The sequence below is a fragment of the Buteo buteo genome, chromosome 12 (assembly GCF_964188355.1).
Source record: "Buteo buteo chromosome 12, bButBut1.hap1.1, whole genome shotgun sequence".
NCBI lineage: Eukaryota > Metazoa > Chordata > Aves > Accipitriformes > Accipitridae > Buteo > Buteo buteo.
In genome coordinates, this window is record NC_134182.1 from 16,093,885 (window position 1) to 16,107,831 (window position 13,947).

Consider the following 13,947-nt stretch of genomic DNA (forward strand, 5'->3'; position numbering starts at 1 on the left):
ACTGATGACGTGGACAGAAACGGAGATGGAGCACAGCAAAAGAAAGGGATGAGAAAATTATTTCTAAAACCTAGGGAAAATACTGTTTGAGGAAGAAAAGAAAGAAATGGGATCCAATCAGCTTTAAGTTAACCTCCCAACATCCTGTATCTTGTAGGACACAAGGAGCTAAGGAAGAGCAAGACCTGGCTCTTCCACATTGGGCCTGACCTTTAGTTCTCTACCCACCCTTCTGAATATTGCTGGTCCTAATATTTCCAGTCACATTTACCTACAGAGACAGGACAAAGGACACTTATTAGTCATACTTTTCACCTGTCCTTTTGCTCCCAAGGCATTGTATTTTGTCATCAAGAAACATCTTTTCAGTCAAGGTGGGTCAAGAACAAGATTTTGGAAACTTCTACAAGAATTCTTGTTAATACCGTTGAGGTTATGAGTATTTGATTCATACCCGTATTACCTAGCTCTATGAAAAAGACTGCTGACACTTGAAAAAATGGTAAAAGTCCACTAAGCCATTATAAACAACAGTTCAAATAAATACAGAAAATCTATTTGTTACTTCTAATCTAACCAAATAATCACACTGGACCCAGTAATTCATAGTCTTTGTATAAAGCTAGTTATTCCCTTTGTTATCCTTTCCGCTTTTAGCCATTTTTAAACATTCAACTAAATCTTATTTCTAGAACTATATGAGTAACAGTAACCATCATCAAAACATTTTATTTTAACTTTTTAAAAAGTGTAATATAGGGCTGGGGAATCAAATGACTGGACTATTAACTTCTAGCTCATCTTACAGAGATATTAAAATTAACTTGCATTTTCTCCTATGAAGAAATATCTAAAGTGTCTGAATTTACACATTTTTACCATTGAAGATTTTGGGAGCTTAGCATGCCCTTTAGAAGCATCTAAGAATTTTGCTGGATTCTTGTATTTCCCTCACATTTGGAACAAGTTTTGCTGCCCTTTTAAAGCAAAATTGAAACTAATTTGCTAGCTTGTAATAGAATAAGAATTTAGCTTTTGTAAGCAGAATATGTATGAAAAGTTTTCCAAAGCTAGTTTATTTCTAATGTTCAACAATTTGCTAATTAAAAACATCTTTGCTGTAGCTGAATGTGTCAGTGCAGAAACAAATTACACAATCTGCAGTGGTTAATACAGTAATGGAGTCCACTTAAGTGGCCTCCTTTCAAAATGGAATCAAATTAAAAAATCAGCCAACTGTGTTTTAGTTAAACTTCATGAATAAATCAGTCTTGACTATTTGTATGTGAAATGGCAACTATTGATTCTCAGAATCTTACCTGGTTCAAAAAGTTGAATGGTTCAGAAGCACCACAGAAAATACAAATCACCACATGCATCTTTAATCCTTACTAGTGAGAGCACTGGAATAAAGAGCCACCACTGTGATGTTTTCTTCAAAATGATCATATTATTAACAGCTCACTTTATCAAATCACTATTTAAGAAGCCCACCCCAGATTGAATCAAACTTGCCAGCTACTCTCCAGTATGGTATTTTCAATTTTTAAACAGTATTATTGAGAAGCCTCATCTGCTTTTCATTGGTGTTGATATTTCAAGACAACTTACTTCAGGCTTCTACTTGAATGTGGCACAAATAAGATGCTAGTTACTGTAGGGCCCAGCTATCCTTTTACTGAAGGGAAACAAACACCCCGCTCTTTCTGCTGAATCACTAAGCATTGCTAGATATCACAAACAACACAGAAGCAGTAGCCAAGGCTTCTTCACTACACCGTTAAATAACACTCTTTTGAACATCCTGATGTTTGAACGTCTGTCCTCTGAAATACACTGCTGTCCTCTGAAATAACAAGATTATAATTAAAGTCTCTAGGCTAGGTTCTCACCATTTCTGATATTTACTTTTAGTTTCCTCTTGGTCAAATCAAGCTTTTTGAGGCAAAGGTTGAAGAAGTTGATAGATCATGTGATTCTGATGAAGATTATGAGGCTAGTGGTCGCAGTTTATTATCAACACATTACACTGTTGTTATCCACCCCAAAGATCAAGGACCCACTTATCTTCTTATAGGATCCAAACACGAGAAGGTAATAAAAGGACTTTTTTATTGAGTTTCAGTAACACGTCTGTGAGAATGGTGCTGTGATATGAATATTTCTTAAAGGGGAGGAGGAGGGAGACCTGCAAGTCATCTGGCTTGTAGTTTGATATAATAAGCAAGGAGAAGGTCCTGCTTCATTAGCATAGATCAGAGTTTGTCTGCAAACTAATGCTATCATGGGTAATCCTTTTTAGAACAAATGAAAATAAGCAGGCTGCTTATGAAAATAAGCAGGAGATGGTGCATAATATCAAATATGCTGTAATTGGAGAATTTTGCTCACATTACACTAACTTGTAGACAGACCTGTAGCAGACGTTCCTGAGAGGTTTTGGGATACTGTTACCCATTTTCACTGATAAGACTAACAGTAGGGAAGACTGCCCTACTGAAGTGAAGGAGAAATGAGAGGTATGGTTAAAACCATTTTTATTATTATTGCTTCATTGTCCTCAAGTAATCTTGTAGACCTCGTTTTGCATTCTGGCCTTATACCCAGGTTAGCAGGACTGGACAGTGATAAAAAGGCACTTAAGCTTTCTGAAGAGGAAAGCAAGAATGCCCTGATAATTGGCCATGATTTCTGAGGGTAAAAGACTTCTGAAGAGAGCCTTGTCCAATGTTCCTTGCTTAATATTTGTAACAGAGAGACTATGAACACAGGTGTATTCAAAGGCAAACTCCTTTGGGCTTCAACGGGAGTGCATGGTAGTGTTTCAGGTTGAGAGCAAAATTCTGATGAAGCAGCTTCTTCCAACACGGAATGAGTGAGCTGCTATGTTTTTCTACTTTAGGACATGTGGCTTTATCATCTGACAATTGCTGCTGGAAGTACCAATGTAAATGTTGGATCTGAGTTTGAACAACTTATTTGCAAATTATTAAATATGGAAGGCGATACCAGTAAGTTTGCGTTTGTTTCAACATACTAATCTTCTAATACTTCTTTACTGAATGTACTTATGAACTGAATTAATTGCAAAACCTATATATTTTATCTGTTTAGATTCTCAGATTTGGAGACATCCTACCCTTTGCCACAGCAAAGAAGGAATTACTTCCCCTCTTACAACATTGCCATCAGAAGCCTTGCAAACTGAAGCAATTAAATTATTTAAGGTAAAACCATAGCAGATGCCTTTTTTATTAAATGACTTACTATTTTAACTCTTAGCTGAAGAATGGCTACTAGTTGGCTTACTAGAGATGTTCAACAGATAAGAAAAAAGAAAAGTTTACTCTTATCTTTAGTGGAGGTGACTAATGACAGTAGCAGAATGCCCCCATATTATCTCAGCAAAGACTATCACTTCCAATGTAAAAAGATCACTTCTAGTTGTGAGGGAACAGTTTAGGCTTCCACTTTTGACCTTGCTACTGAGGTAATTGATAAAGGGCAAGTTACTAGAAAAATCCATGGCCATCATGGATGATAATAATTTTGTCATGAAGTTCATAAGCCCCAGAGAACCTAACAGCATGGATGGATCTCTGTATTCAGAGAACTGTATCTGAAATGCTATTTTTTCAATTAGATTTCAGGAAGAATAAATGGTAGGCAAAAGTTTTGTTGTAGATAAATCAGCTAGAAGACATTTTAAAAAATGGAAGAAAAACAAAGCAAAGTTTAAGTTTAAGCAAGTCATGGATTATTTCAAATTGAGATAGAAGGCAAAGGTTCCACTGCTCTTCTTAATAAAAAGAAAATCTTTTCTTCATATGAAGTAGCTATCCTTAAAAGACTGATTAGGTATTCTAGTAATATAAATAGAATATTACAGACTAAAATTATTGCAAGTATTTCACAACAGGTTTTTTTAATTCAGTTTAAAAGATTTTCATACACCTTTAAAAATACACATATGTATATCTCCCAGTAGTATTGAAAAGGCTTTATGATTAAAAGACACATAATGGTTCATAATTGCTGTGCTGCAGCTAGTTTCTTGAGGATTTTTGTGTGCCAGTAAGACCTTCTATCTTTCCCAGTTAAAGGCCAGATAGGTGGTTGATATCTATGAGAGGGAGTATGCTGCAATGCCACTAACCTTCTTCCTCCTCTCTCCTGCCCTCACCCAGGTAAAACTACTCCTGAACATTAATTAATAGTTAGGCTATAAAGTCTATTTTAGAGATAAAATAAAATCTTGCTGTTCCTTTTTCTGTATGTTCTGAAATAAAGTGCAAGTTGGGAGGCCTTCTTTCTCCTCTCTCCTGCCCTCACCCAGGTAAAACTACTCCTGAACATTAATTAATAGCCAGGCTATAAAGTCTATTTTAGAGATAAAATAAAATCTTGCTGTTCCTTTTTCTGTATGTTGTGAAATAAAGTGCAAGTTGGGAGGCCTGGAGCTTGGATAAATGAACTTTCTCCACAGAACTTATACAAGTCTAAAGACCAAATTCCCTGAAGTATCAACTATCTGGAGAATTTTGATGTAATGGTTCACATCGAGAAAGGAATTAAAGAAAAGCACCATATGTTCAGTGACAGACAATTGTAGGCAAACTTCCCAGCTTGTTTCTCTGAGATGCTTGAACTCTCAGATAAGAAGTACATCCATCTTATTTTCTGCAGTCCTGCAGCATAAAAATTTAAAAGGCAATGTACTTCTTTGATAAAAATAAATTTATATCTATTTGGAAATCACTTTTTGAAGCAATTTCAGACCTAATTGAAATCACAGACACTTGCCTAAAATAAATAAATGAGAAAGAGATGACTTGTATGACCTTCATTGAAACTTTGTATAAATCAGTTTAAAAGTCAGGTAGGGAATTGACTTAGAAACAGATCAAGTCATGTTTCAATTATTCCACTGCTGACAAAAATTAGTCCTGTGCATCCACATATTTTCAGATGGGCTTCCATCCATTTCTTGCATTTTGTTTATATACCTTGAAAATTCATCAGCTATTATATAGAGTAAATGCAATGAGTGATACATAAGCTTTCTTCTAATACAGCACAACAAATGCTTAACACCTGGCTACCCTAAGACAGTACTGGGGATAGGAAAGGTTATACTTACCCACAGTAAAAATACCAGTGAAAGCCAAGATGTAAAACAAATGGCTCTGAGTTATGGTTTTCTTATCTGTGTATATTCTGCCATGTTGTGCTCAGTACTTGCGCAAGCATTTTACACTAACTGCCTTTGACAGCTGTACACTTTGCATTTTAAAGTCCTGTAGAGGGGTAAGCTATGTTCAGCATGTCATTAAACCTTCCTACCACCACAACTGTTGCAACTCCTGCTAGAGCTCACTCCATTATATACAGAGTGAAAAGCTTATTTTTTAAGAGGTGTTTTTATCTTAAGTCTGCCTGTATAGTTTTTCATCCATTCTGGCCCCTTTTCACCCCTTTTTGCAGGGTCAGCAGGGTTTCCTTAGTCTACTGGTAAACTGACTAATTGTGACTTCAATTATAGCACACTTTTGTTATACAGAACGTCTCAAAGATTTGTTGGAGCTTTTTGTATGTAAACTCACTTGCTTATTATTTTATATCTAGACCTGCCAGTTGTTTATAAATGCTGCAGTTGACTCTCCTGCCATTGATTACCATGTATCTTTGGCCCAAAGTGCTTTGCAGATCTGCCTCACACATCCTGAACTTCAAAATGAGATCTGTTGTCAGCTTATTAAACAGACAAGACGTCGACATCCACAAAACCAGGCAGGACCAATACAGGTAACCCTACCTACAGGTATCTATTTCAACAGCAGTGAAGGAACTACACAGACTGTTTAGAATGGTAAAGAGGCGTTGCTCTTCTGTAGCATCTGCTTACTTAAAATCAGATAAAAACCTGAACTAACATCTTACTACTGCTGTGTCTTCCTGAAACGAAGCTGATGCTATCTTCCATCAAAGTACATGTGTCTGGTGATAGAGTGTATCTGTGCCTGTGCTGTTTTTAAAAGCTGGACATACAATGGGCTATGTTCAAGTTAAGTGTTGAGTAAGACATCATGTATGGAACCTAAATCTCTTTTACTGCATCTTTCCTAAGAGAGGTGCTGCATCAGGAAGCTTGGTGAGCTAAACCACATGGCAGATGTCTGCACAGCATGAGCATGAAGAAAAGTTGTAGTGCCATGTTGTGGAATCTCAGATACGCTCAGGGTTTCTGATATATGTCACTTCTTGCATGTCACACTGTTCTGCATGCACTCTGCATGCTAGATTATAAATACATACTTAAAATTCTTTACTTTGTCCACTGCCAGCTATTCACTGCTATCCAAATATGTAACAAATGAACTGAAATTGAAAGGAAAGCCAGTACTTACAGTTTGCATAGAATTAACAGAACTGGAACAATAGTGCTTATGATGGAGCAATACCTACAGAACTAGGAGATGGATCAGAAAATGAGAAAGGAAATTACCATATTAAGGCTTTTGTAATAAGACACATTTTTCTCTTGCCACAGAAAGTAGAACATGACCAGCAGACATACCTATTATCTAGAAACAGCCTGTATCTGGGATGTGGCCAGTATATGTGCATCACTAAAACATCCACAAAGCTTTTATGACAGACATAGCACGTTCATGTCAATTAGCACACACTGAATTTACATATGGCTAATGGAATTTAAACTAACCATAATCCTTCTTTCGTACTTTTTGTACTACTGGGAAGGCCTTCCCTCTGATACAGATAAATAAATTGTTGCTAACATAATACACTGGCATGATTTTTAAGAGTTAACACATTCATTAAAACGTTTGCAGCCTCACACTAATTTTTTTAAGTCCTAAATTCATGCTGTAGTCTCCCACACTTGCTTCTATTGCAGTGTCTTCCTTGAAACAGAGCCAATGCTATCCTCCATCAAAGTACAGGCATTTGATGAAAGGGAAAATCTGTGCCTGTGCTGTCAAATTTCTATTTAATACCAGGCAAGTCAGATAAATCAAGATAGAGAAACCCCATTTTCTAAATTTCAGTATGATGCATTAATACAATTGTGAGAAAAGTAGTTGCAATGTTAGTAGATGTATATCCAGAGTACATGAGAGCAGTCTGTATTAAGTGAAGCCTATGGATACATATTGAGCAATGAATATACACCAAAATATTGAATAATTGTTTTTTCAATAGTTACCATCTACTTGGTAGGAGGAAAATGTCTTATGGGTTGCTTTATAATATATGTAACAGGAGAGCTGAATTAAAATTGCACAGGCTTTTCCTCATTTCTTTGTGCTTGCCCTTGCAGCCTTATTATTTTTTTTCCTGTGTATTAACTGCTTTTTATACAAACTGATCGGCTTTCCCATTTCCAGCCCCAAAAGAAACTTGCTGTACACAAGTAGAAAGAGAGCATTCTGGCCTTCCGATGAGGTGATGCTTATTTACTCAGCTTTTTCTCTGTGTTTTGGTTTTTTTATTCCTATTTACAGCTGTCTGTAACTCAACTTGGCACAGTAAGCTGCACTGCTGGCCAGCAGTCACAGCAGGAAGTTTTACTTTGTAAAATGTTTAAAACAGTGAATGTCTTCCTTTTGTCCAGGGCTTGCAGCTCTTGGCTCTCTGCGTTGGACTCTTTCTGCCCCAGCACCCATTCCTTTGGCTTCTTAAACTTCATTTAAAGAAGAATGCAGATTCCAGGTATGCCTGAATATTACTACCCAGCTAGTCAGCTAGTCTTTCCAAAGTACCTTATTTTCAATCTTTCATTTAATATTTCAGATCTTTTGACATATCTTTCATAATAAATTTGAGTAGAATTGTGCTCCAGTGCTACTAAATGTAGTACATGTTACTTCTGTGCATCACTTGGGAAAGTTATCCTTTGTTTTGAAAATTCTCTGCAGTGGAACTCTGTATGTTGCAAAACCATGAAAACAAAAATATGGCAGTTACACAAAACACTCTGAGCCATGTTCATCTTTGGTACAATTCTGTTAGTCTCAGTAGACTAATTCTTTTTATAATTCCACATGGAAAATTGTGTTGGAAATCTCACAGAGTGAAATCTGACTGCTCCTCCCATCCGGCACCCCCAGAGAGATTTACTCACAGTTTACTATCCTTTCAGTCAGTCCCCAAGAATTGCCTTATTTCTCTTTTTGTCACAGGACTGAATTTGGGAAATACGCAATATATTGTCAGCGATGTGTAGAGCGTACCCAGCAGAATGGAGACCGAGAAGCCAGACCTTCCAGAATGGAAATCCTTTCCACACTTCTAAGGAACCCCTACCACCATTCACTGCCCTTTAGTATTCCAGTTCATTTCATGAATGGCATATATCAGGTAATGTCAGGTAGACTACAAAATCTGAGCTCTCCCAACCCCTTGCTATTAGCATATACATGAAGTAGTCTATCAAAAACAGAATTGTAAATGTTAAGGTAAACATGGTTCAAGTTTCATCCTGTGCCAGTGCCAGCAATGAAAAGCACAAGGTACTTGTAATCTGATTTGATCAACAAAGAGTTTGGGGAAAAATCTTTACAAGACAAAAAAATTAGAACCTCTTAAGAGTGAGAAATACTGAAGTTCTGTTTCTGATGTAACCTGACCACCGGATGAATGAATTAGACTGAAGAAAAGGGAAAGGTATTAAATTCCACTTCCTTTCATCAGATATCTTGAAAGTTAAATATCTCAGTGAAGGCCTGGAAGCGCAGCTGTAACTTCCATTATTAGTCATGAAGGATAACTGTATTTGTTAACGGAACACAGCTTCATTCTTAACTCTTTTGGGACTTCATCAGTCAAAGCCTGTAGGAAGCTTTCCACGGGCTTCCATGCATACTGCTTCACATCCTGGCTTGTGTTTCTGGGAGAGCTGCCTGAAAAGAGTTTTTTAACAGTTCACAGTATTCCTAGACAGAAAGCAAGTTTTTATATGAAATCAAAGCTATATCGAATAAATTTTTCATGTCAGGTCACAGAAGAACTCTGCTTTTTTTCCCCTCTAAGTTTCTTAATTTCTTACTGCTTGCCCAGTAAAACAGAAAAACAATGTGTATTTATATCATCCTAAAAGGTTTCAAAATTGAATTTTGAAGAAGAAAAGGAATAACTGCTCATTAGTTATTTATTGCTCAAAAATGTATACTTCCAAGGCCTATGAAAATTGTAATTAAATACATAAATTACTTCAGTGGTATCAGCAAATAAGCAATTATAGAGGTATTGAAAATTCTTGTATTCAACTCTGAAGCTAGATTGAGCAGATTTTTTTTTTTTAGTTTCAACTACTGAGAAGCCCAAAACAGAAGTCCAAGATCCATTTTCAAGACTTTTTTTTACCGAAAGAGTAAAACGTCTTCAACATGTCAAATACAGGAAAACACCCTCAAAACAGATTTAAGTGAACATCAGCAACTAGTATCTGTATAAAAGCCCTTTGCCATTTCTTGCTAAAACACTTTAATACTAGTAACAACAGACAAAAATTAAGATTTGGGAAAATAAACCGTAGAAAGCTCTATATATTACCAACATAAGTAGTACTGAGAGAGCAACATTTGTAAAATATTTCAAATCTTCCAATGTAGATCTGCCATCTAATACCCCTCTGATGTTGCACGTGATGAAAAAATACTAATTGATCTCATTTGTTTCACCACAATATTGAAAAGTGTGGGGAATTACAGTTTTTTTCATTTTTCAAGTGGTATTTGTCATAAAAAGCTCAGATACTAGACTGCTTTCTGTTATATAAATTCTGTAGCAGAAATTCAAGTGTAGCAAGTATGAAGAAACCAGTATAAACAAAGAAAATAAAAATATTACATTTGGAAGCATTTTGTACTTTGTACCTTACTGCATTTTGTTTATGAAATCAATCTGCTGGGAAGGTAATAATTTTTTGGATGGAGAAAAACTCCACTAAATTGACTTCCCATGTGAAAATCTTAAATCTTTTCCAGACCCTTTATGGAAATTTTTCATTTCCAATGACAATAAGTTATTCACAGAGGATGGAATGGGTCTTATATTCCCACTGTTATTCTAGAGGTACTATCTTTCAAAATCTTAGATTTAAGGCAGGGGGGTGTTATAAGTTTGATAGCAAAATACATTTTGGCTGCTTTTTAGGTTGTTGGGTTTGATGCCTCTACCACAGTGGAGGAATTTCTGAACACCCTGAACCAGGATACAGGGATGAGGAAACCAGCTCAGTCAGGATTTGCACTGTTTTCTGATGATCCCTCTGGCAAGGACATAGAGCACTGTCTTCAAGGAAGCATCAAGGTAAACAAAAACTATAACGAGTTCTGCGTATAAAACAACAAAATATCTTCATTCTACAGAGCTCTCTTCAGACAATAGAAAGGAAAACATTTTTCAGGCTGAAAACTGTCTAGGATTTTTTTTCTTCATAACGTAAAAGGAAAGATTTTTTTTAAAATATCACTTTTTCAATTGCTGAAATTCATTCAGTGAACTATATTTAAAACCTTTGTCTAGGAGACTAATATTATTCAGAGAAGTAACAGCTGGGTTAAAAAAGAAAAAGTAAGCTGCTACTAATCACAGTTCTTTAAAAAGCAATTGGGAGTCCAACATGCATTTAGAGAGATTTCAGTTAACATTTCTGGTATAGCTCCAAAAGAGGACCATTTGAGGTCCAGAAAGTCATTGGGGTGGAGATCCTGGGGAACTACAAAAAGAAAGGGCTCCTTATCTAAATACAGAATAATTAGGGTTCAATTCAGGAAGTTTCCAATGTTTGGCTTATCATTGTTCTGAATTCTGAATTATAATTCCCTCTACTTCTAGAATTAAATTCTTTGCAGTAAAGAGTGGCAAAATGCGATATAATCTATGCTTTAGTAAAATATTGGATATTTTTCAAGCCTTTTAGCAACTAATGAATACTGAATTTTTTGTGCTTCTACGAAATAGTCTTTTGCACCCTTTGGCCAATATTCACAGCTGCACTTTTGAGTTACGAGGTGCAGTACAACCAGGCCTGAGTAACAAACAAGCAAGGTCACCACAATCAGCTGTCCCCCTCTACCAGAATAATTACCATATGGAAAGCAAAATGTGTAAAAAATGTACTTATTTTCTTAGTAAATGTAACTTTAGAAGCTGTTCACTTTACTGCTTCCAGGAAGGCTCTTTTATGAAGGAACAGTGACATGAAGACCAGCAGAGCTCCTAGGACCTCTGTTCCACCTCCTCCCCATCTGCCCACCTACCCACCTATACCACTGGTTGCGAACAACTCTTGATGCACTTTATAGCAAACTTCATACAAACTTTATGGCAGTTACTAGAAAGGACCTGAAAAACTACAGCATGCAGCAGAAAGAGAAGACAGAGGTCAAAACTGTCCAGGTCTCTGGCTGCAGGGAGTGCCCGAGTCTGTCACTGGTGCCGGAGGGCAGCGGGGACACCTCTTGTGTGAGGGGTGACCAGGTGGATGATCTGCTCAGCCTGGTGGTAGAGCTGAAGGAGGAAGTGGAAAGGTTGAGGAGTACCAGGGAGTCTGAGAGGGAGGGAGATAGATTGGTGGACCTGCACCCTACCATCCCTGAGGCAGAGGCAGCAGATGGAAGCTCCACAAGAAGGGGAGGTTCCCCTGCCCTCCTGTCACCAGGCAGGAGGGGACCTACGAGATGGAGGGGAATGGATACGGGTCCCTGCTCGGGGAGGCAGGCGAATCCCCTCCCGGTCTCCCTCACCTTCCCGGTTGCCCCTGCACAACAGGTATGGGGCTCTGGAACTTGAGGACCAGGTCAATGAAGATCAGGATGTAGATGAAGCCCTACCCAGGGGGGTGCCTAGGCTCAGTCAGGCAGCCCCACTCATTCTCACATCCTCTGAAAAAAGAAAAAGGAGGGTAATTGTCATAGGAGACTCCCTTTTGAGGGGGCAGAGGGCCCAATATGCAGACCTGACCATCCCACAGGGAAGTCTGCTGCCTCCCTGGGGCCCTGGTAAAAGACATTACCAGGAAACTCCCTGGTCTGGTTCGGACCTCTGATTATTACCCATTGCTGGTTGTGCAGGTTGGCAGTGATGAGATTGCAGAGAGAAATCCAAAGGCAATCAAAAGGGACTTCAGGGTACTGGGGCGATTCGTGGAAGGATCGGGAACACAGGTAGTGTTTTCCTCAATGCTTTCAGTGGCAGGGCAATATACTGAAAGGAACAGGAAAACACACCTGGTTAATACGTGGCTCGGAGGCTGGTGCCATCGGTGGCATTTGGGGTTTTTTGATCATGGGGAGGTTTACACGGCACTGGGCTTGCTGTCAACAGATGGAGTCCAGCTATCTCAAAGGGGGAAAAGGATTCTTGCTCATGAGATGGCAGGGCTCATAGAGAGGGCTTTAAACTAGGTTTGAAGGGGGAAGGAGATAAAACTAGGCCCAACAGAGATGAACCTGGAGGCAGCATGCCAATGCTGGGGGTGGAATCGATAGCCCAGCTCAAGTGCATCTGTGCCAATGCACACAGCATGGGCAATAAACAGGGGGAGCTGGAAGCCATTGTGCAGCAGGATAGATATGACTTAGTCGCCATCACGGAAACGTGGTGGGATGACTCCCGTGACTGGAGTGCTGCAATGGATGGCTATAAGCTCTTCAGAAGGGATAGGCAAGGAAGGAGAGGTGGTGGGGTGGCTCTCTTATGTTAGGGAGTGTTTTGATTGTACATAGCTACACAATTGTGCTGACAAGATTGAATGCTTATGGGTAAGGATGAGAGGGAAGGCCAACAAGGCAGATATCATGCTGGGAGTCTGTTATAGACCACCCAACCAGGATGAAGAGATGGATGAATCATTCTACAAGCGGCTGGCAGTAGTCTCACAATCATGTGCCCTTGTTCTCATGGGGGACTTCAACTTTCCAGACGTCTGCTGGAAATACAACATGGCAGAGAGCAAGCAGTCTAGGAGGTTCATGGAGTGTGTGTGGAAGATAACTTCCTGACACAGCTGGTAGGTGAGCCTACCAGGGGAGGAGCCTTGCAAGACCTACTGTTTACAAACAGGGAAGGACTGGTGGGAGGTGTGATGGTCGGAGGCTGTCTCAGGCTTAGCGACCATGGAATGATAGAATTCTCAATTCTTGGTGAGGCAAGGAAGGTGGTCAGCAAAACCACCACTATGGACTTCTGGAGGGCAAACTTTGGTCTTTTCAGGACACTGGCTGAGAGAGTCCCTTGGGAGACTGTCCTGAAGGGCAAAGGGGTCCAGGAGGGATGGACATTCTTGAAAAAGAAAATCTTAATGGCTCAGGACTAGGCTATTCCCATGCACCACAAGACTGAAAGATGACCAGCCTGGCTGAACAGGGAGCTTTTGCTAGGAGTCAGGAAAAAAAAGGAGTGTTTACCATCTTTGGAAGAAAGGACAGGCAACTCAGGAAGAGTACAGGGATCTTGTTAGGTCATGCAGAGAGGAAATTAGAAAGGCAAAAGCTCAGCTAGAACTCAATCTGGCCACTATTGTAAGAGACAACAAAAAATGTTTTTATAAATATGTTAACAACAAAAAGAGAGCAAAGGAGAATATCTATCCTTTATTGGATACAGAGGGGAACATTGCCACCAGAGATGAGGAAAAGGCTGAGGTACTTAATGCCTTCTTTGCTTCAGTCTTTAATAGTGAGACCAGTTATCCTCAGAGTACTCTGCCCCCTGAGCTGGAAGGCAAGGATGGAGAGCAGAATATACCCCCATTAATCCTGGAGAAAATAGTGACCTACTACGCCGTCTGGACACTCACAAGTCTATGGGACCATATGGGATCCATCCAAGAGTACTGAGGGAGCTGGCGGAGGAGCTTACCAAGCCACTCCCCATCATTTATCAGCAATCATGGTCAACAGGGGAGGTCCCAGACGA

At 39.0% G+C, this 13,947-nt stretch overlaps 1 protein-coding gene across 2 annotated transcripts in view; it reads left to right on the top strand.

Annotated features, from left to right (window-relative positions):
• Nucleotides 1-13,947, top strand: part of PLEKHH2 (pleckstrin homology, MyTH4 and FERM domain containing H2) — a 64,164-nt gene that overhangs the window by 37,762 nt on the left and 12,455 nt on the right. For both annotated transcript variants that reach the window (XM_075042816.1, XM_075042815.1), the window contains exons 17-23: nt 1,915-2,094; nt 2,903-3,011; nt 3,115-3,227; nt 5,626-5,805; nt 7,637-7,734; nt 8,205-8,382; nt 10,180-10,335. In XM_075042816.1, the coding sequence (XP_074898917.1) occupies nt 1,915-2,094; nt 2,903-3,011; nt 3,115-3,227; nt 5,626-5,805; nt 7,637-7,734; nt 8,205-8,382; nt 10,180-10,335 (1,014 nt within the window). The remainder of the gene's footprint in view (nt 1-1,914; nt 2,095-2,902; nt 3,012-3,114; nt 3,228-5,625; nt 5,806-7,636; nt 7,735-8,204; nt 8,383-10,179; nt 10,336-13,947) is intronic.